At 38.2% G+C, this 23582-nt stretch overlaps 3 protein-coding genes across 5 annotated transcripts; 2 read left to right on the forward strand and 1 right to left on the reverse strand.

The window, feature by feature from the left end:
- The first annotated feature begins 2650 nt into the window (after nt 1–2650).
- On the forward strand, nt 2651–5107 carry armh2 (armadillo like helical domain containing 2). Its single transcript, XM_015357273.2, has 2 exons — nt 2651–2861; nt 4593–5107. Exons 1-2 carry the CDS (start codon nt 2663–2665, stop codon nt 5015–5017), a joined length of 624 nt encoding a protein of 207 aa, XP_015212759.1. The 5' UTR covers nt 2651–2662; the 3' UTR covers nt 5018–5107.
- Nucleotides 5108–5276: 169 nt separating this feature from the next.
- On the reverse strand, nt 5277–11652 carry gmnn (geminin DNA replication inhibitor). Of its 2 annotated transcripts, XM_015357271.2 has the most exons (7): nt 11550–11652; nt 10563–10609; nt 7724–7828; nt 7362–7518; nt 6980–7062; nt 6386–6496; nt 5277–5985 (listed from the first exon to the last, which is right to left on the reverse strand). In XM_015357271.2, the coding sequence occupies exons 2-7, from the start codon at nt 10596–10598 to the stop codon at nt 5818–5820; spliced, it is 660 nt and encodes a 219-aa protein (XP_015212757.1). In that variant the 5' UTR covers nt 10599–10609; nt 11550–11652; the 3' UTR covers nt 5277–5817. The 2 variants fall into 2 exon arrangements, with proteins under 2 accessions (XP_015212757.1, XP_015212758.1); XM_015357272.2 differs by lacking the exon at nt 11550–11652 and having other exon boundaries at nt 10563–10633.
- Nucleotides 11653–14065: 2413 nt separating this feature from the next.
- On the forward strand, nt 14066–23022 carry c10h6orf62 (chromosome 10 C6orf62 homolog). Of its 2 annotated transcripts, none has more exons than XM_015357270.2 (5): nt 14066–15473; nt 16223–16399; nt 16976–17116; nt 18591–18725; nt 21733–23022. In XM_015357270.2, exons 1-5 carry the CDS (start codon nt 15345–15347, stop codon nt 21856–21858), a joined length of 708 nt encoding a protein of 235 aa, XP_015212756.1. In that variant the 5' UTR covers nt 14066–15344; the 3' UTR covers nt 21859–23022. The 2 variants fall into 2 exon arrangements, with proteins under 2 accessions (XP_015212756.1, XP_006635756.1); XM_006635693.3 differs by having other exon boundaries at nt 14068–15473; nt 16976–17101.
- Nucleotides 23023–23582: the final 560 nt, after the last annotated feature.

The raw sequence follows: 23582 nt of genomic DNA on the forward strand, positions 1-23582 counted from the left end.
TCTTTGTGTTTTAAGGTATAAAGGACCATCTTCAGCTACTTATTTTTTAAGTCTGGTGGTTGCAAGCCAGACTTCCATATGCATATGAATAAAGAGACTTCTGCTTCACAGACACCTGAACTTTGTCATTTGTTTGACACTACAGCAGCAATGCTAACTACAGAGCTGCCATGCCACCCTGGAATTCATACACAAATTCAAAAAAATGAATATCTCAAAAACATATTTAACATGTAAAATATAGCTTGTTTTCTTTACACCCACCATTGCTAACCACAACAAGACAAGATAAGGGATTACTCTTTTGTATGACTTTGGCTCTTGAAGACAGGGCAACCTCTTCATAATGGTTCAAGTGGGAATCTGCATCTGGGAGCAGACTGAAAAAGACATGTCTAATAACTCACATTCCTGTTGTTTGGCTCTTGTGGTTCCTCCTTGTCTGTCCAGAGTCATTTATCAGGTGCCCTGTCTGTTTGTCCCACTATTCTTTCTGGAAGGGGGTTAAAATTATTCTGTCCTTATATGATGCATTAATTCAGTTATCTCTGTCACATTTTAGTTCTGGTCTTTGACACCTGAGTGAAGGACTTTGTGGGAATGGCATTTGGCACACCCTTTGTGACTGAGTTACACCGCAGACATTTTTACACAGGTATTTGCCTTTGGGGCTATCTATTTGCTTTCTTGTCATTTCCATGTCACTGAAATGCAGGGCCCCACAACTGTCTCTCTGATATCTTCTGAAATGTCATGTACAGTGATCTAAGATTACAAGACTAGGCTAATAGACTTAAGAAGCTACACTGTCCCTGTAGGTCTTATGATTCACCTGTGTGTTGACAAGTGATTGTTTTGGATATTTGCAAACTATATTAATAAACTTGCATTTTCTGCAGCATAAAAGTTTTAAAAAGTATTATAATTCACACAGAAAACAAAATAATCATGGATTCAAATAGAAATACCCCTGAACAAGAGCAGTCATCTAGTTAATTGATGTAACACATCAATTTCCCTACGGGATTAATAAAGTCTTATCTTATCTAATTAATTAATTGCTTACACTTATAAAGTGCTTTTCTGGATACTCCACTCAAAACGCTTTACAGGTAATAGGGACTCCCCTCCACCACCACCAATGTAAAGCATCCACCTGGATGATGCGACGCTCACCACACATCAGCTATCAGTGAGGAGGAGAGCAGAGTAATGAAGCCAATTCATAGACAGGGGTTATTAGGAGTCCATGATTAGTGAGGGCCAATGGGAAATTTGGCCAGGAGGCCAAATAGGTAGGGTTACACCCCTACTCTTTTTGAGAAACGCCCTGGGATTTTTAATGACCACAGAGAGTCAGAACCTCAGTTTTACGTCTCATCTGAAGGACGGCGCCTGTTTACATTGTAGTGTCCCCGTCACTATACTGGGGCATTAGGACCCACACAGACCACAGGGTGAGCGCCCCCTGCTGGCCCCCACTAACACCTCTTCCAGCAGCAACCTTAGTTTTTCCCAGGAGGTCTCCCATCCAGGTACTGACCAGGCCCACACCTGCTTAGCTTCAGTGGGTTGCTAGTTGTGAGTTGCAGAGTGATATGGCTGCTGGCCATTAGTTAGAATAATTAATTAGGCCATTAGTTAGAATAAGTACTACTGTCAGGTGTTTAAAACAATCAAGACCATTCAAATATAATACTTAGATGTCAATGTGAATTGAATTATGTAGGAAGGTAGATTTAATACAAGGTTCTCCAACATTTGTCGTGGAGTGGTCGTATCCAGCATGTCTTATGTACAACCCTAAATGACCCGTTTCTTAAAATTGGGAACACTTGCAAGAAAATAAGAAAATAATTTGTTCTGTTAGGGGAACTATGGACCATGATGATTGAAAAGCACCCACAGTTAATTTAATCAACCTTTAATCATGGATAAAGCTTAAAGTTTTAGGAAGTTGTGGTTTAATGGGCACCAAAGAATGTTTTGTACTGTGGCTCTCCATGACCTGGGCTGGAGATCCCTTTAGAGTATTATGATTAAAGTATTTCAGCAATAATAGAATACATTCCCATATAGCTAAAAATGAAAGAAAGGGGGACTTCATACTCTGTGAAGTCCTCCAAAAATTGCATTGATAGAATGAATCACATTAGATGTAGACTAAGTTTATTCTTGGTCCAAGAACAGACCAGGGTACTGAAGGTGGTCACCAGCTTCTGCGCTCTTGGGTTTTTGACATCCAGGCTCTGTCATTTTGCTCTAACATAAGGGATCCCAATATTGGTCTTGGGGACCCACATGTCTGCTGGTTTGTGTTCCTCCATTAAATAACTGAGCCCTAAAGTGACCTCAATGAATTTACATTGCACTCTTTTTGTCCAGTTCCTACACAAAGCAGGTTGCTTTTTAACTATTCTGTTTCTGAAGTACTTTAAAATCTCCAACCTTTGAGTAGAAAAATAATTTGCCAAGGGTCTAACCAAAGTAACTTGCTGGTTCATTAAAGTAATGAAAGCCCTACTCTAACATTCTCTAGACCTTGTGATGTCACAGTCCAAGTTATGACTCATGGGGCATAAGAATTTCTGTCTCTCATGATTTTTCTGATTTCCGATATCCAGCTTCTGCTAAACAACTGAACCTTGAATTTCTAGCTGCCATGTTTCAGCGTCTGGCTTTATTTTATGAGACACACATCAAACCCCATCTGTTTCCCAGTGAGGACCTGTCAGACATGGGGAGTGAGAATCTTCACCACAGAAAGATCAGGCTTGCTGGCCGGGACATTCAGAACACCAGCCTACCCCTGAAGAAAAGAGTACAGGCAGCCTCCTATATTGGGCTACTGGCCTACACAGGTACCTTAATCCTCCTTCTATAATTAATGCTTTGTCTTCTACTCGAGCAAAAAAAAAAACCTACTTATCTACAGGACTTTTCTTGCCATCAATCCCTTTAAGTGCTGTGATTTACACATAAAGCAGGGTTATTAACCCCATCTCCTTATAGCAGGTTACCCAACATGTTTCGGTTGTCTTAAATGGACCAACTACTGAAGGACTTCAAATTAAAAATCAGTAAGGGGATCCCATCATTTTTAGCCAAGGTTTCACATAGGTTGGTGTTTTACTACTGGAGTTACAAAAAGTGTACAGTTTATTAAAGTGCTCTTTTCATAATTTTAAAACACTAGCTGGCATATTCTTATCGATAAATCTGAGCTATAACTAAGTCATATTGTTAATTTTAAAGATTTTGTGTTTTCAAATTAATAAGGTTTCTGTTGATTAAGTATTTAACTTTATCATTGCAGTCTTATGTGTTCTGATGAAATTAAATTATGGGAGTTCAGCTCTTCCTAGTTTTCAGAACACTAACAATACCTAGATGAAGAAAAACATCATTTGCTGGTGGTGGTTTTTAAAATTTGTTTCACATTTAAAAAATAAGGAAAACGATACAGATACAACACACAAGAAGCAACTAAAAGACAACTAAAAAAAATGCCCTTTGAGTATAAAAATAATCTAGGCAAGTGCCAATCCTTAAGAACATCTTCCGCAAGGCAAGTCAGTTTTTATTAAAAAACAAATTTTTGCTGTACTTCATGACTGAAGACACTTGTGTCACAAGGGCACCAAGGACTGAAAGCCTGGGTTGACTAATCCCTCTCAGCCATCTGAGTACCACGGTTTGGGGAATCCCAGTCACACACTGTTGGACATCAGCCAGGCACATATCTGTGATAATGGAGCTCAACCTGTACTTTACCACTTGAACACTCAAAGAGAGCCCAGGTAAAGGTTTTAAAAGTAATCTTTCAGGCACCAGTTTAATTTTAAAAAGCGCAGAAAGCCCATAAATACATTGTATAAAAACTTAGAACCATAACCAGCACCAAGTGCTTGATATTTCAATGGGCCCAAGCAGTAAGCAAAAACAAAATGTATCCAATTCTACCACCCACTTCCATTCAAAGATCTAATTGGATATACTGTACTTTGCTAGAGAGCCTTGTTTTCTTTCTACACTAGGGGAGCCTACAAGCACTTTGTCTTTAGTGATCCGTCTCAAACATAAGAACTAGGATTTTTTTTAAATCATGCTTAAGATAAGGTTCTTCTCCTCTAGTTAAACTAATGGAATGATGATCATTGGTAGATAAAAGCCAATACATTTATGAACATTCCTGTGGTACTTCAGTGTAAAATGTTTAATCCTCCATCAAGCATATTCCTGCCAGCAAACCAGTGAAAACAATTAGATCTTAGCACATCTACAGTGTTTCAATAGCCTTGGAAATGTTTGTCCACCAAGCATTTGGCAGAACTAGTATAACTTGAAAATCTAAAACCACGCTTTCCAACATCCACAGGCTCAGGCTTTCGATATAGGAACAATAAAATTACAATGTACCTACCACAAAAGAAAATAAATGTCAAGATGGAACCAGCAAACAAAAGCCAATCTGTGTTGCCATCAAACAAAATGCGAAACACTTTTGCACTCATCTTGGATCACATTGGCGATGTGAAGAAGAGCACTGTTTTTTCCACACAGGATGACAGACTTTTTCGTGCCACTTTCAGGTGGCTACGCGGCTGGGACATGCGCTGGAGAGTTCATGGCTAGCCTCATTGGCTTTCTAAAGCATCCTGCCATCATGGACAAAGGCATCATGACAGTTCTGCAGAGTCTGAGTGGCATTTGCTACATACACCTTCACAACCAGAAAAGGGCAAAGGACCTGGAACTCGTCGACATTCTCCTGAACATCCTGCATATGAAGGAAGCCACCCTCTTACTAAACAAGTCCACCCAAGTGAAGTTCTGGAGCTGCTACTTGTTGAGTGTTCTCTGCTGCAACAACATCCCCATTATCAAAACACTAAATAACTCAGAGAGACTACAGAGAGACCTGGAGATCTTGGCACACAAGGGGTGGTATGGCTGGCCCAATAACTACGCCAAGGAATTGCTCCAGCTCCTGGGATATGCAAGGCCCAAGCACTGACTAGTATACTGCCAACGTCACAAGCAATACTCCGTAAAATTGAAATTCATACAAGGTTAAGGTGTGCTTTAGTAAAAGCTTTCATACAAAGATTTTCCATTATTAACTGATCCTCCCAAACCTGAATACTAACCATGTTTTATCATTTAAGACTACTAAAAATTGTGAAGTACAGTTTCAATACCAATTCATGAAGATTTCAATAGAATAACTTGTCATCACTTTCACTCCTCAACTAAACAAAAATCAAAACAGCCACTTAAATTAAATTCAGTTTATTAAAATGTACAAGTGAAATACCTTTTAGGTAACTATGTACAGATCACATGCATTAAAACTGCACAAAGATTTTACATCAACAGCTGGTCAAACCCAAATTATATAATGGACTTTAATAACCATTTACATCCAGGTCCCCAGTGTCAAACTGAGCCGATACCTCCCCAATTTGTGCAAGACAAGAAACCAGTCTTGATTCCGCAGGGAGAACAATTCAACCCGTCTTGATAAAAGCATGGAACCACTCATCCTTTAACAACAACCCTTTTTTGGGTTCTATATCCAAAACGGGTAATGGCCAAAAACTAAGCTACCTATAGGCCAGACAAAATAAAAATAATGGAAGCTTCGTAGTAGTTTGGGGAGGGGGGGGGGGAATTCCCTTACACAAGGCAGTGTGAGCAAATTACAGGAACAATCAGGAGTGAGCTTGTTCAGGCAGAATCTCACCATAGGAACAATTTAAATATGTACTGCATGAGGAGTCTTTTGTTGCACTTTGGTTCCCATTTTAAAAAAAGTTAAATTTGGTTAACAGAATCAGACACTGATGCAGCAGGTTCCTCATAGTCCTCTTCCAAAAACTCCTCTTCCTCACTGCTCAAGTCTTCATCTTGATCCTCTTCTTGTTCTTCCAAGTCCAGGTCTCTCACAGCTTCAATACTATCCGGACTCTTTCCAGTTAACCTCTGAAAATAGTTTTTTTTAAACTGTCAAGTTCTTGCTGGAGATCCCAGATTATGATGCTGTATATCACAAGTCACTTAAAATATACAGAACCAATTAAATTCATAAAGCATACAACAGTTCAAGAAACTTTCTGCTCTGGCCAATATATGGAGGAAGGCAAAAACTGTTTTCTGGAAAGTGCTTGGAATGTATTAAGTAACACTCAAAATAAGAATGCACAAGACATTCATCCAACTCTTATGAGAATTACTGAATGCAGAAGACTAATTTACCCCCTAATCATACATGCAAGCCAAGCTTTCATAAAGTAAAACAAGAACTGGGAGTATACTTCAAGGATGCCTAATCCTCTATTGGAGGGGAAAACAAAAGTATTATCTTCATTATATTTGCTCTTACCTCAATCATATCTGCCATGTACTGAACATGTTGTGCAAGTTCCTGAAGTTCTTCATTTTCTTGCCTTAATTGGGTGACCTGCTCATCTCTGGATTCAATCTCCCTGTGCAACTGTTTGGGAGGGAGAAAAAGTCAATGGGAAAAACTACATTATGTAGCTTCTCATCTAAATTTAATCATGGTATTAGTTATTGGTGTCGATTTCAGTTGTGCCTTGGTTTTCACCACTTCAGTTTGTCATTTTCTTACAGAACAGCAATGAATGTTTAAGGTGGATCTCTTTGTAGTAACTGTTAATTATAACAGATATGAATAACATTAAGGGCTGGACAGTTTCTGCTCTTAACATATGGAGTTTAAAATTAACTTACTGATGTTGAGGCACAGAAATTATCTACCATTTGTACAGCAAATTGAATCAATCTTTAAGAAGTATGCATGCATTATAGAAGTAAAGGTTTTGAGACAAAACCCTTGCTTTACATTGCATGTTGACATCTTTGAATTTCCAAAATGCCACTTGTGTGGGACAAAAGTTAAGGGAATGCAGCAAGTAATGGCTAAACATTACTCTACTTTTAGGGATTAACCAACCTTTTCATTTTCTTGAAGAACATTATAGAGTGCTTTCCTCCTTTCTTCGGCAACCTCTTTCCAGTAGGCAGATGGTGGGATTTCTGTTTCAACAAAACGTATATATTAATGTAAAACAGCAATTTGTAAAGCGCGTGTTCCTACCATTTTGTTATTATTTAATAGACGTGGATGGAATAGTATAGTTAGTAGTTCCAGAGTGAGCCACAAGGAACAGAAACTTACAAGCCATTTAAAAGGAATAATTCTATTAATGTACAGCTTTACATTTAATGCAGAATGCATGTAGCAGTCTAGAGTTTGTTATCAAATACATGACTAGTAGAAGAAAAACCACAAAGGTTTTCAAAATATATTCAAACTAGCCGGGACAAATAAATACCTTTGACCATAAGCTCATATGCCTCCTTTGTCATTTCCTCAGACGTGTTCTTGTTTTCACTGCCCTCCGTGTAAACTTTGACTTCTGCCTTCACCCTCTTTGATCCCTTTTGTTGCTCAGCAATCCACAGTTTTCTCTTTGAGAATGACTTAACTGGCTAAAAAAACAAAAACAAAAAAAAAGCCACCACAAGACAAATCTTTAGACACAGGAATGATAAAAAAATGCTTTAATGGAACACATCTACCAAAAGTAAACATTTATGATACAACAAGGGTTCTATGAAGCCAGTTAACATTAACCTCCATACTGAAAATACTCAATACAATGTACTTGCAAATTAGTCACCAAAAATTCTGTACCTCTCCTGCTCTGCCAACCAGATGCCCAGTTGTTGCAGAGGGCTGAAGGACCTGCAGTGTTCGCCTCACAGTTGATCCACTCTGAACCCCACTATTGCAAAAGCTCTGGGGGGAGGGGGGGGGAAAGGTAGATTATGAAGACGCAAATTAACCAAAGAAATTTTAAGGGTGTAATCTGTACTCATGCAAATGAACAGAACAGCACACAAGTTAGAGGGGGGGGGGTAAAAAATAATGCAAATAGAACATCTTGGCAACAGATCAGGCCAAAGTGGTACTTGCGGGAATGAACAGTTTAATCAGTATACCTAACCTCATTTACAAAAGCTTAACTTCATTGTTTCCTTCTAATCATTAGTTACACTGTGACCATGGGATAGCAAATAAGAGCAGGTAAACATTGTGGGTCTGACCAGCCCTGCATGTCTGACTGCATTACCAGCGTGGGAAAGGAGCAGGTTTACCTTGCACTCTGTGAGGCAATTCTGCTTCATTCCCATGGGTAGCTATTACTGTTTCACAGATAATTATCTTACTGCTACATTCTTGAACAAAAATACCGTGGGAACTGGCTTCAGAAATAGACAATTCAGAGCTGGAGTTATTTAATGTTTTTCACTTGGGGACAATAGTGCAGGCTACAGTAGTCAAGTTACAAAACAGGAATGCATGATAGTGCTTAGAAAAGAGGCTGTGTGTGAAGAAAGGTGAGAACTGTCACTTTCACTACATGAAAAATGTGGTTCTCATTTAACCACTGATCAGGAAGAATAGTCACAAATATAAAATGTCACAAGGGGCTCTCAACTAGGTCTGGGCAATGTATTGAAAATTTAATTGATACCAACATTAAGAATCTCTCAGTGACCTAATTTGCTTATACAGGTTGGTATGTACGGTAAAAGCTTTCCCCACTGTGTGCTTAATGAGCGGTCCCCTTAAAAAACAACACCAAGTCATCATATCCAGTCACATGCTTCTGCCTTGTCCAACCTTCGTTCTTCATTCAAAACACAAAGAAGCATGCTGGGCATGAGACAACACGAGTGCTCATATAACGTAATAATAATGTTTCTTTATTAGCCCTATACAATTTCTTGTATTAGGAATGCGTCTTTTCGCATACCCCAGCTTTTCTCCAGGGAGACACAGACACAGAGACAGGGAGAGAACCTTGGGGTCAGAGCGCAGGGTCTGCCATTGCACGGCGCCCCTGGAGCAGTTGGGGTTAAGGGCCTTGCTCAGGGGCCCAACGGAGTAGGATTCCTCTGCCGGCCGCGGGATTTGAACCGGCAACCTTCCGGTCACAGGCGCAGATCCTTAGCCACAGAGCCACCGCTCCGCCCGTGCTAAACCCCAGTCAGACAGGCAGGCAGGGATGACCCAAGTACAAAAGACGACAAGCAGGTATCTAAAAAAAGATGCAGTGTTGATTGTTTGGTCATATTTTGGCTTCAGCAAACAGGATACTGAACAAAGAGAAGTCAGATGTAAACGGTCGGGAAAGACATTTTTTGCGCCCATAAGTAACACGCGCAACTTCTTTCATCACTTGAAACACTACCATGAATACGAAAACTGCATGTCCAAAAAAAGGGGAGTCTGAAAAGCGCACTCATAGCTGAAGTGATTCTCCCAAACAGCTGACTAACACAAGCATTTACTAATGCCACTCAATATGCAAAAATGTAACAAAAAAACTAATGGCATTACATACTACATAGCAAAGGACATGGTCCCCATTGCTAAAGTGGGGCACAATGGTTTCAAAAGACTCCTTGACAAGAGACAAGTTGTGCCCTTGAGAAAATCTTTTGCTCAAATTGCGGTGAAATGGTTAGTCATATATCTGCTGAAGGAAGGGGGAGCAGCAAATGCTACACATTTTCACCTAAAAAAGGCAGTCAGTGCATAGAAATTTAAAGTTAATTAGAAGACCAAAGTTTGCATGTGACAATCTAAAATTATACATCATATGCAAGTCCATCATTGATTAACCAAATATGCTTTGAGATTTTTTTTCTGAAATAGTACAATGTCAATAAGTTTGTATACTTAGAAAGAGGTTAATATTACACTACATTGTAGATATTTGTGGGGGGCAGAGGGGGAGGTATTCCCTGTTAAAGTGCTACTCGATTAACATATACATCCACACAAACTTAACACTAACAGGAGACACGACAAACTTATGTTATACTGACAATCAGCACAAATCTCACTATCTACGGTATTTTGGAGCCCTGTGCTACAATTCCCGAGGAACAGACTCTATACCCAACAAAAAGAAAGTATGCAAATGCCAGGGTCAGGATGAACTGACCAGGGGTATTGTCCCTTCTTGATGCTATGCATGAGCCAAATGTTTCTCCCTCAATTTGACACTGAACCTCCAGTACACCACTGTAGAACTTGTCCAGCTTTTTTTGGCTAAAGTTCCATTCTCCCTACATGGGTACAGGAGTCACAGTCTCAGCTCATTCTTACAATTGGATGTTACAAAATGATCAGGTCCAAGACCTGCTGCTTTTGGATGAGGGGCAGTGTGTGCATGTGTAGAAGATTAAAATTAACTTCTTAAGAACACAGATACTGCTCAATCAAACAACTCCTCCACTCCCACCTTCAGAAACAGAAACACTACAGATTATTTTCACATCAGGCAAGTCCCATAATAAAAAATATAAAATAGATCTGCAGAAGACCATTACAGCTTAGTATAGACTTTTAGTCTAGAGAGTCCTTATATACATTATTTTTTTGGAAACTACAAGCCACAGTGCTCTATTTTTAATTCATGGGGGATCAGAGAAGGCTTTGTACCAAACTGAAATCTTACCTTTGTGTTCCCGATCTGTCTCATTTCCGAATTCATTATCTACAAACCTTAAAAATAAAAAAAAATAAGGCTGGACTGAATAAAAAAAGAGGGTTGATCATGTTAGAACATCTAGAATATTGCAAGGGTATAGATTCCCTTATAACTACACGTTTAGTTTTTTCCCCGTAACTGGGAAGGGAAAACATTTACATAAATAAGCCTGGTATAGTTTAAACTATTTATATGGATCATTATAAATTACCATAGCAAGCCAAATAAAACACCTATAGAGCAAAGCATTAGACATTTAATCATGCATCATCCGCTTTATAAAGTTCACTTTATACGTTAAGGATTACATAGGACAAAGCTGACAAATACGAGTAAGATATTATGCATTTATTTTAGACACGTTTCATGTTGCCATCCGTTTAACCGCGCAGCCCGAGGTCTTTGTGTGAACTTTCAAGGCGCCTGAACAGGAGCCTGGCTCTCCCACAATTCCCAGGGAACACTAACCGCCTGGGAAAACAGCCGCCAAAACTCGGGACGGAAGCAAAGGCCCGTGAAAGGACAGTTTCCAAACTCCAGTAAGAAAATAAAACTGAAAACACTATTAGAACTAATATTCGCTTCGAGGCTTAAAAGGCACAATAATACAGTTAATAGCACATTTCATCCTTGCGTGTAGAGCTTTTACACAAAGAGAAAACACGAAGTATTCTTTACAGAGGTTTCCTAAATGAACGAGGTCAGTTTAAGCCTGAATCCCAAGATATTCAGATACGACTTGTTCTTAAACTCAAAATATCTGCTTCATTAGTCGCAAACCACTACGTGAACCTTTACAGCCCATTGCCTAGCACACCCTGCAAGTAACTAGGTCGCATTACCACTAGGACGTAGTACAGACTGTAAAGCGCTGAAGACTTACTCTCATATACCGCTTATAAAAATACACTATTTGAAAAATAAATAATTGCAATCAAATCATCATCACATTACCTTAATTACAAGAAAACAAGCACACACGCTCCTCCACACAGCTCAAACTCAATAAACTAGGCTCGCGCGTTTGGCTTTAATACTCAGTTGGTCACGTGTCCTCGGTTCTCATCAGCGGCCCGCGCGGAAAGTCTTCCTAGACTTTTTTTAAGGTGGAACCGCTCACTGATAATCCCAGAAAGCCTTGATACACGAAGAGTAAATTATATTAATTATAAAAACTCATATTTTACCTCACTCTTAACAAGAACCACTGAACTCTCTTTTTTAACATTGTAAATGCGATAGTCTTATAGAAAATGCTACTGTCAACTCTACAAATAATATATTAAAATGGCAGTAGTTCATATAAACAGATCGCCGCTTCCTGGACCTCAGTGTAGGACCTGCAATAAATCTGATTTTAATGCACCACGTACATGTCTTGTAGGATTGTATAGTAATAAGCTGTTTTACATAACGAGATTAAACGTTTTGCAGATGCTGCTTCTTTTATAACATTTTTCCTTTGGTTTCTTTAAAGACAAATGATGGCAAATAACTTCTAATAGTCATAATGTGTTTAGATTAACATTAATTTATTAGCGCTCTTCGATCCTTTACACTAAATATATTCTATCTGATCACTTACAATGATTACATCCGTTACACACTAATTTAATTTTCTGTAATATTTATGAAATACTTCATCAGCAGCACCCATTTTCCTGTAAAACATATTCCATTGTGCTTTGTTTAGTGGTTTACCTGACAAAACTGAACTTTTTCCCGCAAAAAGTTTTTAAAGGCTTTATATCATAATCTACATATTGGTGATTTGAACTTCATTGAAAACTTTCATCAGCTGCAGTTTATGATAGTATATAAATCACCTGTTATGAAAATATACCGTGATACATCACGGTAAAAGCAGAGCGTAAGTGTTGTTTATTAAAACATTTTTTAAACCATGGGGAAGCATATAGGCCTACATATAGTAGAGAATGGCAAATCCGGTATACATTAATAATGGGTGGTGCGCTCTTTATTGTGGAGACTGTTACATTCATATAACACAGAACAATTAAAAGTCTGAGCTATCGTGGGAACTCACGTGTACGAGCTCTTACTTCAAGCAATGGTTGCTTGTCAGCAGTTAGACGCAACAGACAGGATTACAGCATCAAAGGCGGCGACGGGAGCTGTGATAAAGTAAGATAATGCTGTGATACCCTTTGAAATTAGATAATTGTTAATCGCAGACTTTGTTATACGGTACTAAACGAATCAGTTTCAAAATAATTTCACGTAATACGGTGCGTAACTTGTAGAAATTACATGCAACCCTGTAATATGACGTTTCTGTACTCGTTTTGCCGAAACTTAACTGTTACAGTAAGAACATACAGACTGATATATTATCAATAGAATTATGCCAAATAGGTTGTGCAGTCATATGAAGAGCGGTTACTAACAACTGCTGTGACTTTTTTAGATACTGTAAAATGGAAATATGAATAAACCATTAAAAGCACACAGATCCCTATCAAAGCCCCGCTTGGAGTTGTGTTTCAGTGCTTTATTTAATCAGTGGAATGAGACACGCATTAACTCAATATACAGAAATGAAAGACTATACAATAAGTGGTTCTGAATTTTGCTTATTGTAATTATGCAAGCCATAGGTGTTAAATACAGAATTAATAATTGTATAATTAAACACATTATATTGTAGTTCAGGTGGGTAGCTGCGTCAGCATGCGTAGGCTGCAAAGGAACAATAGGTTCACTCCATGCTGAAAAGAGAAGAAAGAAAACACAACGTTTCAGCCGTGGAGCCATCTTCAGGCGTTAACATACATCTACATTATATTGTAGATGTATGTTAACGTCGATTTTTCTATTATTTGGTGTCCAAGAGGTCGATTCACTGTGAATTTGTGGAATATACAGATAGCCCATTTTCATTCCTTGTTCTCTTTCCAAACTCCCACAACCCCTTGCGTAAAGAAAACTTCCCCTCAAGTCCCATTCTATCACTAACTTTGTTACAAAAAAACTTTCACCTGTGTTGTAGCGCCGCCAAGCTACCATAGCTAGAGCAACCAGATAAAGGATTTTATAACTACCGTTGTACCTGGAGAAACAGAGCAATTGTCACCTCTAGCACAATTACAGTGGGTCGGTTTTCATATTTTCCTCGAAGATACTGTAAAACCGTTTGTGATGAAATGAGAGACTTGAGATTCCGTATAAGAGTAGATCATTAATTTTGCCCGTTATGTCTGACCATGTCTATAGAGCACACTCGTATCTGCCATATCTGTAGCAGCGTCTATTCTGGTATTTACGGTTGTTGGTCTTCTTTCACGTTAACTCCGGGACACCCCCCTCTTCCGTAAAATGTTATACTTTAAAATATTTTTGATTGAGATATTTTGCAACGAAACACAAAAATTGCATTATTTAAAGAGCTAAAGTAATTATAGAAATGAAACTCGTCCCATGTTTTAAAACAAACCACATTTAAGTAGTCATGGTGCATGACGTTTTTCAGCCATTTTGGGTTGTTCGTTTCGCAGAGGGCACTTATTATTTTAGACCAAGGGGGATCGCGGGGCCTAAGACACGGATTAATCGAGCAAACATCATTTTATACATTAATTGTTGAATATGGGTCCACCAGGGAGCAAACCGCGCCGTGTATCGTTTGAAAGAATGGAGGATTTCGGCTGGTTTGTCAATTTATCTTGACATGGCTTGTTGGTGGGTGGAGGCTGACGAGTGAAAAAAAAAAACAAAAACACGCAAGTTAGAACTATTTATAAAAAAGAAAGCGAGAGAAAAGATAAAAAATCGAATAGCCTTTTGTGATGTTAATCTAAGAACGAAATGAAGAGGGAGGGTATAAAGCGCGTAAAAATGGCGAAATATTAAAGTCGGTTTAATAATGTCATAATACGCGCTCGAACCTTCATCCGAAGAGCCGCCGCTGACGGAGGATGTAGGAGAAACTAAGTGCAGCTTTACTGGCAGGACGCGATTCAGCCGAGCAACGTAGGTAAGATGTAGTAGTATCGTCTGTATAGCAGGCTCCTTGAAAACACAAAACGCCGTCATTATGAGCACGGCTGCTGGGCCAGTGCTAATGCCAGTGAGCTCCGATATGACTTCTCCGTTTTTTTCTGTTGCGTCTGGAGCCATCGTTTCCTGGCATCTGCGTTTCCCTGCCGCGATCCGCTGTACCCCATATCCCTTAACAACGCGTTCATAAACCTAAGTATCTCTACAAAAAAAAAAACAGAAAACACCAGTCATGAATGAGGCTGGGAGAAGACAAATTTAAAAGTGTACTTTTTATATTTCTGTAGCGATTTGTGTCGGCATGGGTTTGATAGCATCCTTTCGGTTCGTGTCAGTTGCGTTTTGTGTAGAAGTGTACTACATCTTAATTTGATTTATTTTCTTTCGATTAGTTAAACTCGCCGTTTTTATTCGGACCCTTTTGTGAAACTGAGTGGCTGAATTTGTTTTCGTATATTTAAAGCATAACTAGCGTGATTCACATAAGTCATCAATATGATTTCTTAAAAATAATTAGCTGTATTTAATTAATACCCCCTCCCTCCCACACCTTTTCATCAACACTGGGGAAAATGACTTAAGTTATTTAAAATCTTATCTTTTAGTAGATCTAGAGTAGAACTTCCACTTAGCTTAGACGCCTTTACTTTTAACTAGTTTCCAAGAAGGGAACTTGGCATATCATGCCCCTAGTTATAAAATATTAAGGAAAGCCACCATCAGTAAGTCGCAATGGGGGACCCAAACTCACGGAGAAAACAAACCATGAACCGACTTCGTGCTCAGCTTAGGAAAAAAAAGGAATCTTTAGCTGACCAGTTCGATTTCAAGATGTACATCGCATTTGTGTTTAAAGAAAAGGTGAGTGTGATGTATAAAATATACATTATCAAGTTTATATTCTTTAATGCAGGAATCTCCCAATTCCAAATGTCGATGATTGTGATTTGGTTTTCCTGTCTCTCAAATCCTGTTTTCCTGTCTTTGGGAGATACCTAAATTTAGTACAGTTAACACTGAGTTGATAATGATTCAAAGAGACACAGAAAACCTGGAGTGCTATCCACCAAACTAGGATTGGATACTCTTAATTGTGTGTTATGTTTAAGTTCTTTAATATTGTGGAAGTAACATTTGAATTGCTTTTGGGCAACAGTGAGAGCTGTCTTCAGGGGTCCTGCTGAGCTACATACATTGGTATATATGTCAGGACTTCAAAACGTGGGTACAGTGCAAGTTACAATCAGCATTATGTGTAAGGAAAGCCCTTATCCCTGAAAAGATGTGGTGGTTGGGTTTGTGTGTGAGTGAGGGTGATGAGGAGCTGTCAGAGAGGAGGAAGGTCAGGACAGCCATTTCTACAGTCAAATCAAACTGACATTGTAGTAAAGGAGGTTGGCTTTCTTGGGCAATTAAGCAAAACTTAAGTTCTTTATAAGTATTCAGATGTTAGTTGATCTGAGCTTGTGTCCTTTTTGGGAGGGTCCGAGTGACCTTTTTTCCTTGTTCTTACTTTCATTTCCTGTGATTGATTTCCTGGGTTGTGCTCTTTTTTGGGTATTGGGGATACCCTGAACATTAACAGGTGCCTTTGTCTTTTCCTAATTCAGAAGAAGAAGTCTGCGCTTTTCGAAGTAGCTGAAGTGGTACCAGTTATGACGAATAACTATGAAGAGAATATCCTTAAAGGTGTGAGGGATTCCAGCTACTCCTTAGAAAGTTCTTTAGAACTGCTGCAGAAGGATGTGGTGCAGTTACATGCCCCTCGCTATCACTCCATGCGCAGGGTAAGTAATGTTCAGACTTGTGTAGAACCTTGTACAGATTTAATTAAGAATTCAAGTATATGTTATTTTTGGTTGTCTGTTGGATAATATTGCATTGCTCCTTATTATTTCATATGAAGGCTAGTTTGTCATTTATTCTGCATGAGTCTGTATCAGAGAATATTATTTTCTTGTTAAAGTTTGAATCAGATTCTCTTATCCCTTTCATCGTCTTTAATAATCCTAAGTAGTAAGGACATCAGGTTGATGTTTAAAAAGGGTGAATGGCTTTGGTGAAAATTCTGCCCTGCAAAGAGCTCAACCTACTTGTCCACCAGCACCATGTACATCAGCAACTTGGTTTTCTCTGTCTCTCCCAGTATTGATCAGACCCAGCCTTGCTTTGCTTCTGAGATCTAATGTGACCAAGCCATAAGGTGGTAATGCTGTTGTCATAATTGTGTACTGTATGTGTAGTGTCTCTCAAATCTAAATTTTGAGAGATAGTGAAGCGAGAGCAGTGATTGGACAACAAGGTGGTAATGCTGCTGTCTTATTGGTTTGAGTTTGTTTGACATACTGTTTCTTCAATTGCAGGATGTCATAGGTTGTACCCAGGAGATGGATTTCATTCTTTGGCCTCGTAATGACATTGAGAAGATAGTCTGTCTTCTGTTCTCCAGATGGAAGGGATCTGAAGATGAGCCCTTTAGGCCTGTTCAGGTGGACCTACCTACAGTCTGTACATAGAAACTGCCATTGTTTATAAAATTGCACATTTTGATTACTTTTATTCCTTGGAATAAAGGGCTAGTCCAATATTTGAGACTAAAAAGTCACTTAATATTTTAGGGTATACTAAATCAAATGTATTACAGTGCTGAAATCTTATTGATTATGGAGTCATAGTGTTTTAAAAACAATAATGCCAAGGTAATGAAAACATCTGACCATTCCAACTAAATTACACTTATGCTGAGCTGTTATTTGTTCCCTATGGAGTCTAGGCAGGCTGTTTTAATGTTTTTGCTTATTTGATGTAGTAAATGAAAATGTTAAACCAGCTTTCATGTTGAAAGGACCTACTGGGACAGATTCAGGAGAATGAAGAAATTAGGCACTCTTGGTAAAACTCTTGGCACAACTGTTCTAGTCACAGAAGAGGAAACTTTATTTGAAATATATCCAAGATTCAGTTCCTTTTTTATGCAAGAGAATTGCACCAGAGAAAATGCAGTTTCATTTGAGTGGGATGTAACAACTTCATTGTATTATAACCTTAAATCAAATATTTGGTCCATATTTTTATGCACACCATAAAGTGTGCTTAGAATCCTCATATGAACAAGATCTGTGAAAGATAAAATGCAATGAATGTCATTTAATTAGATATAAGCAAGATGGATGTGGAGAGAATATATTCAAAACCTTTATGCTTGTAGTCAACTTGAGTTCCCATTGCTGGTATCTTAAAGAGAGTAATTCAGTATTCTAAAAAAAATCCTTTGAGTTTCTAATTTTAATTTTTTCATATATGAAGAGACTTGCTCTTTGTGTATGTAAAGAATGGTTACTGGTCTGCTGTGATGTAGACTAGGTGAACCCCATGCTCTCTTTAAAACAAAATGTTGGTGTCAAAAATAATTATTATAGCATAAGGAACATATGGCCATCAGGACCGAGTTTGGTGGAGTTTCTAATATAACTTACCTCATTAGTATCAGAGCGCAGGCAGTGTACTGAAGATGCCGGAATAGGTATACCAGTGTCTTACCATTTAAATGTGAGCACAGTGTTACAATATATATCATTTTAAAATAACAAAAAACAAAACTGAAAGTATGAAATGTAGATGGCATATTGCCTAAGTTAAATTCACAAATACATTCACTGTTCTTGAATAAAAAGTGGTTTAGCTCTTTTATTGTGATGACTCTTTCTGTTCCTGGTGGATAAATGGTCAGGGTATATATGTGATGGACTGCTGTAATTAAATCCAAAGTTTGTCCTTTCCTGTTGCATTGCCTATCTTTGACTTTTTTTGTGAATTCACAGCAGATTTTATGTGAGGAAGCAGAAGTCAAACTCATTGAGCAGCTTGTGCACATTGAATGAGGCCTGGTGTTGAAAGCTATTGTATGAAGGCTATAGGCCAGGTAGGGGAGAGTTAAGTCAGGCCAATGGAAGAAATAAGTGACTTTGTTTATTTCAGGCCAAGTTTGAGTTTCATCATGGAGACTACGAGAAGCAGTTCCTGCATGCACTGAGCCGAAAGGACAAGGCTGGAATGGTCATGAATAACCCCAGTCAGTCTGTGTTCCTCTTTATGGACAGACAACACTTACAGGTAACCTCATGCTGGGAGGCTGTATTTTCACTCGGGGGCTTTTAAAGTCTAGTTCATTTGGCTGTTGATTGGTTCATGTAGGTTGATATTTGGGTTTAGTTGGGGGTTGTACGTTCACCCTCCAACAGCCATGTAATCGCAATATGAGAGATCAGTTGACCATTGAAAAAGTGATCTTTGTAGATTGTAGATTTGCCCCTTCATTCCTTTTATGAGTTAATACAGTCCTGCTACTCCCACTTACTGTACATGCCATGCAAATTAATATAAAAATACCAATGTGATTTATTACTGAGGCAGGATTAGGCATAAAAGTTAAATGACAGCACTCACAACAAGCACGAATACAAAACAATTTAATGAGTACTTGCAAGAAGTGCAAAACAGTTAAGTAGTGCACAAATTACACAAAACAGGTGTTGACCTAATAGATTTGGGCAATGAGTTCCATAGACATGGCGCTATACACAAGAGGTCTGTCTCCCACTATAAGGAGTTTTGTCTTTTGCAGAATAAGAAAGTCTGAATTGGTAGTTTCAGGGTTAAGAGCTGGAAAATACCTGTGTAAGTCTAGTATGAAAGCAAGGGCTTCCACAGAGGTGTCAGTTTGGCAAACAGTATCACAACATTCTTAGCGTGTGTAAAAATGCTGGACAAGTCCAGTTACCTATAATTATGAGTTAGCACAGCTGCTAGAGGAGTGACTTAGTGACTCTGAAAGAGGGGTGATTGTTGAGGTGCATTTGTCTGGACCTTCAGTGACCTGTGCTGTACAGTGAGGCTGTGCATAATTACTGCCATGTGTCACCCAGGTAGGTGCTACACTTTAGTGTAGGTGAAGTATGAATCCCTTGTACTTACGAAGCACTTTGGATTTGAAAATCACACAAAATGTAAGAAATTATTATTAATTACACTTTTACTTGGCAGTCTTTTTTTCATAGGTTTATATGAAAACCTATGAAATAGGGCAGTGTTTCCTTATCCTGGTCATGGAGTACAGCATCCATATTCAGACAACATCCTCAAAAAATTCCTCCTTTAACACAACATTCTAAAATTAATTAAAATATACAATTGTGTGCAAAACGTTTAGGCACTCTTGGTAAAATTGTATGTGAACCTCTAAGTACAAAGATGTTGACGCAACCTTTTTTTGCATGGTACAAACTTAAACATGACATCTTTCCTCATATTTTAATGCTTAATTAGTATTAACAGTTTTTTAGATATTCAAAATATTAAAAAAGTGAATATGACAAATGCAAAGGTATGGGCACCCTGTCAGTCAATATTTTGTAACACCTCTTTTGGCAGAAATCACAGCTTCCAAACATTTCCTCTAGCCTGCTTAATCTTTCTATTCTTGCTTTTGGAATTTATTCCCACTCTTCCTTGCAGAACCCTTCTAGCTCAGAAATATTCTTAGGTCTTCTTGCACGCACTGTATGTCCCCCCCCCCCCCCCCCCTATTCAAGTCTATGAACTGTGAAGGCCATTCAAGAACCTTGATCTTTTGTTCTTGTAAGTAATTTATGGTTGAGTTTGAGGTATGTTTTGAAGGTTGTCTTGTGGAAATATTCAACCTCTGTTCTTCAATTTCTTTTAGGATTTGTTGATATTTAGTCAAATTAATTTGTTGACAGATGTTCTTTTCTGTGCTTTTTGGAAAAAAAAAAATTTTCATCAGTCCATAGCACTCTGTTCCATAAAGTTTTCGGCTTATTAAGGTTTTGTTTTGCATACTTTAGGTGTTGACGTTTGAGATCAGATTGTAGTCCTTCTGACAGCTCTCCCATGTAACTTTGTACTGTAGACATGTGAACAACTACTCATGTTGGATAAACTTCTGTAGATCCTTTGCAGTGATCTATGGCTTCTGCTTTGCAGATCTAACCTGTTTGTGAGCAGTTCTATCAGAGATGTTTCGGAGATTTTTCTGGGTCTAGATATTGCCCTGACTCGAACCGTAACCTTTAACAATTTTAGTGATGATTCTTACAGTTGAAGGTGGAAGTGTTTAGAGACTTTTTTTATAGCCACTTATAACTTTTTGGGGAAAAAATAAAAAGTAGTAATGAATCAACTGGAAGGTTGCCCAAACGTTTGCACATGCAACATTCACTTTCATGTTTTAAATCTGTTAGAATCAGCAAATATATAGTATTTCTGCATTATAATTTGAAGACAAATGTACCATGTTGAGATTTGTCAACTACTTTTAACTTGGAGGTTCACTGAAATATACAATATATCCAGGGGTCCCTAAACTTTAGCACACAACTGTAAAACAAAGTAACTGTTTACATAAGTGTTCATCCCCCCTCCCCATCGTGAGTTGGTGTTTGTCACTTTTGTGACGTCAGTGTAGGGGCATTTGACAGAAATTAGTTTTCTTTACTAAGTCTTGACCAGCTTCGCACATCTGGAAACTGCATTTTTTGTCCATTGTTTATTGCAAAACTGCTCAAGCACTCTCAAGTTGGATGGGGACTATTGGTGAACAGGAATTTTCAACTCCGACCACAGAGTCTCGATTGGATAATCACAGTTGTACATTTTAGGTATAATCAAAATGTATTTAAAGTATGTCTCTTTTTGTTAGTAATATTCAAAAACTATTTGTGAAACTAATCCATACCAATGAAACAACTAATCCAGTGTTGTAAAGTACACTAAATTGGCCTTTCAGTAACAGTTAAATCTGTTCTTTTGAGCTGAAGGTTGTAATCTTTGCATATATTGGTTTAAAATAGAAGATGGTAATTTCTGAACTCATAAATTGATTAATTGGTTAATAATCACTATCATAAGGCAGACTACAGATTTTGGCTTTATGGTCTTAGTTGCAGTTTTCTTATCATTCTCCTTAGTAATTTTGAGTAGAAGAGGTTCCTAGCAGTATTCTACTCCAATTACCCTGATGTCCTGATGAATTTGAAGATCCTCATCCATCTTTTCCTCTATAGTGAGCTAATTCATTTTTTCCTCTTTCCTGGTCAAACAGACTCCAAGAAAACAGGCCACAGTTTTCAAGTTGTGCAGCATCTGCCTTTACCTGCCACAGGACCAGCTGACCTGCTGGGGGGTTGGGGGCATTGAGGACAACCTCCATCCCTACATGCCAGACTAGGGTCATCGCCTAGCCATACAGGGAAGATCCTAGAAACCACAACAGCAAGCTCGCCTCCTCACCTCCACAGAGATTCCTTTTTAATGACAAGTGAACTCGTGCTTGGAACACTCCTTTTGTTAACCATTTTTTCATGCATCCCTGGAGCTTCTTCTCTCATTCACTCATAATTTTATTTCCTACCAAACTTACTGTATATTTTTTTCCTTCTTTTCATGTGAACCTGCACGAACATTGATTTGTCTTGAACGGTTGTTCCCTTGGAGCAGCATTGTCCCGGAAACCGGTGATGGAAAGAACTCTATACACAAAACAGGAACAAATGACTAAAGTCTTAATGACGGTCCTCTCATTTTGTACTGGTTGTGTGTCCCTGTCATGAACGATAGTCTACTCGTTTGTATTTTTCACAGGATCAGTGCTACCAGAGATTTTTTTGTTGCAGTTAGGTAATCTGGGATGAGAGAGGGCAAGTGAGTGGAAGTTTGATTTCTCGAAATCTGTTATAAATCCTAAAAAAGCAGAGAAATAAGGTGAGGAGCCTCGTCAAAGATCATTAAGTGTAGGCATTGCCTTTCTGTTTATTTTTTTTCTGCTGACAAGTGTTGAGTTTTGCTGGCTCTTTTATTTTTGGATCTCTTTCTCTGAATTGGCTATGATGTATTTTAAAACGTATTACTTAGTGAAAATTTACACACATTTAAGCCAGGCAGACCCTAAATAAAAACAGGAGCATGGACAGCTTGTAGGATGAGGGTACAATAATGATGTGATGCAAAATGGCAGAAAAAAGCTTAAGACGTAATGTTTTTCAAATGCATACGGTCATATAAGTTGTAACCATACAAGGAAGTCATGCACTATTCTCTGGCTACTGAAAACATGTTGTGGGATTTATTTGGGGAAAACTTAAAAAAAGTGGGGGGAAGCTCATGTACCAAGCAGTTATAAGCTGTGGAGAAAAACGTAATGGAAGTGTTTAGATTTAAGACTTTTTTTTCTTTTGACAGGCAAAAAACTCTTGAAGAGTAGGAAATTCTTGCATTGCTTTAATGGGATGGGGTTAATTGTAAGCTGGCTTTACTGGGTATAAAGGCACAAATCGGCAAATTTATATTTGCCTCCTGTTAAATCAGCAAACTGAAATAAAGGGTGAAAATAGAATTGTTTTGTCTGTAAATTTATTGGATGCCTGTCTTTTCCTTGAGAGGTACAAATGTATCTCTTAAAATTGTATACATCCGATAAGAAGCCTTACTACAATTTCATATCAGGTGGGTATTATATATATATACACTTATATACACTCTTAGGAAAGTGGCAGTGTTTGCTTGCCAGACTTATTCAGAAAGCTTGAATAGCAAATAAAATAGTCCTCATTTAATGTGTTTGTCAACACATGAAATCAAAACTTGGTAAACGTCAAGAAAGCGGGAAGTTTTATGATCCATTCTCTTAACCCCTGTACTTAGATTTGTGGGACAGAAAGCAGAAATAGCTGTGTATAACTTAAATTACTAAAAATGAGCAAAAGCACATTTAAAGCTATAATATCAAAGATTTTGACCGAGAAGCTACATCATGCTGCCTGCACATTAAACCTACAGTAAACATAAATATCTACAGGTATAACCAGTGTATCTTCCATTTTTTTTCCAACAGTACTGTAAATGTTGTAGATCCTGTATTCTGCTAGGTGCTTTAAGATCTTTTGATCATGAGCC

The sequence above is a fragment of the Lepisosteus oculatus genome, chromosome 10, assembly GCF_040954835.1.
Source record: "Lepisosteus oculatus isolate fLepOcu1 chromosome 10, fLepOcu1.hap2, whole genome shotgun sequence".
NCBI lineage: Eukaryota > Metazoa > Chordata > Actinopteri > Semionotiformes > Lepisosteidae > Lepisosteus > Lepisosteus oculatus.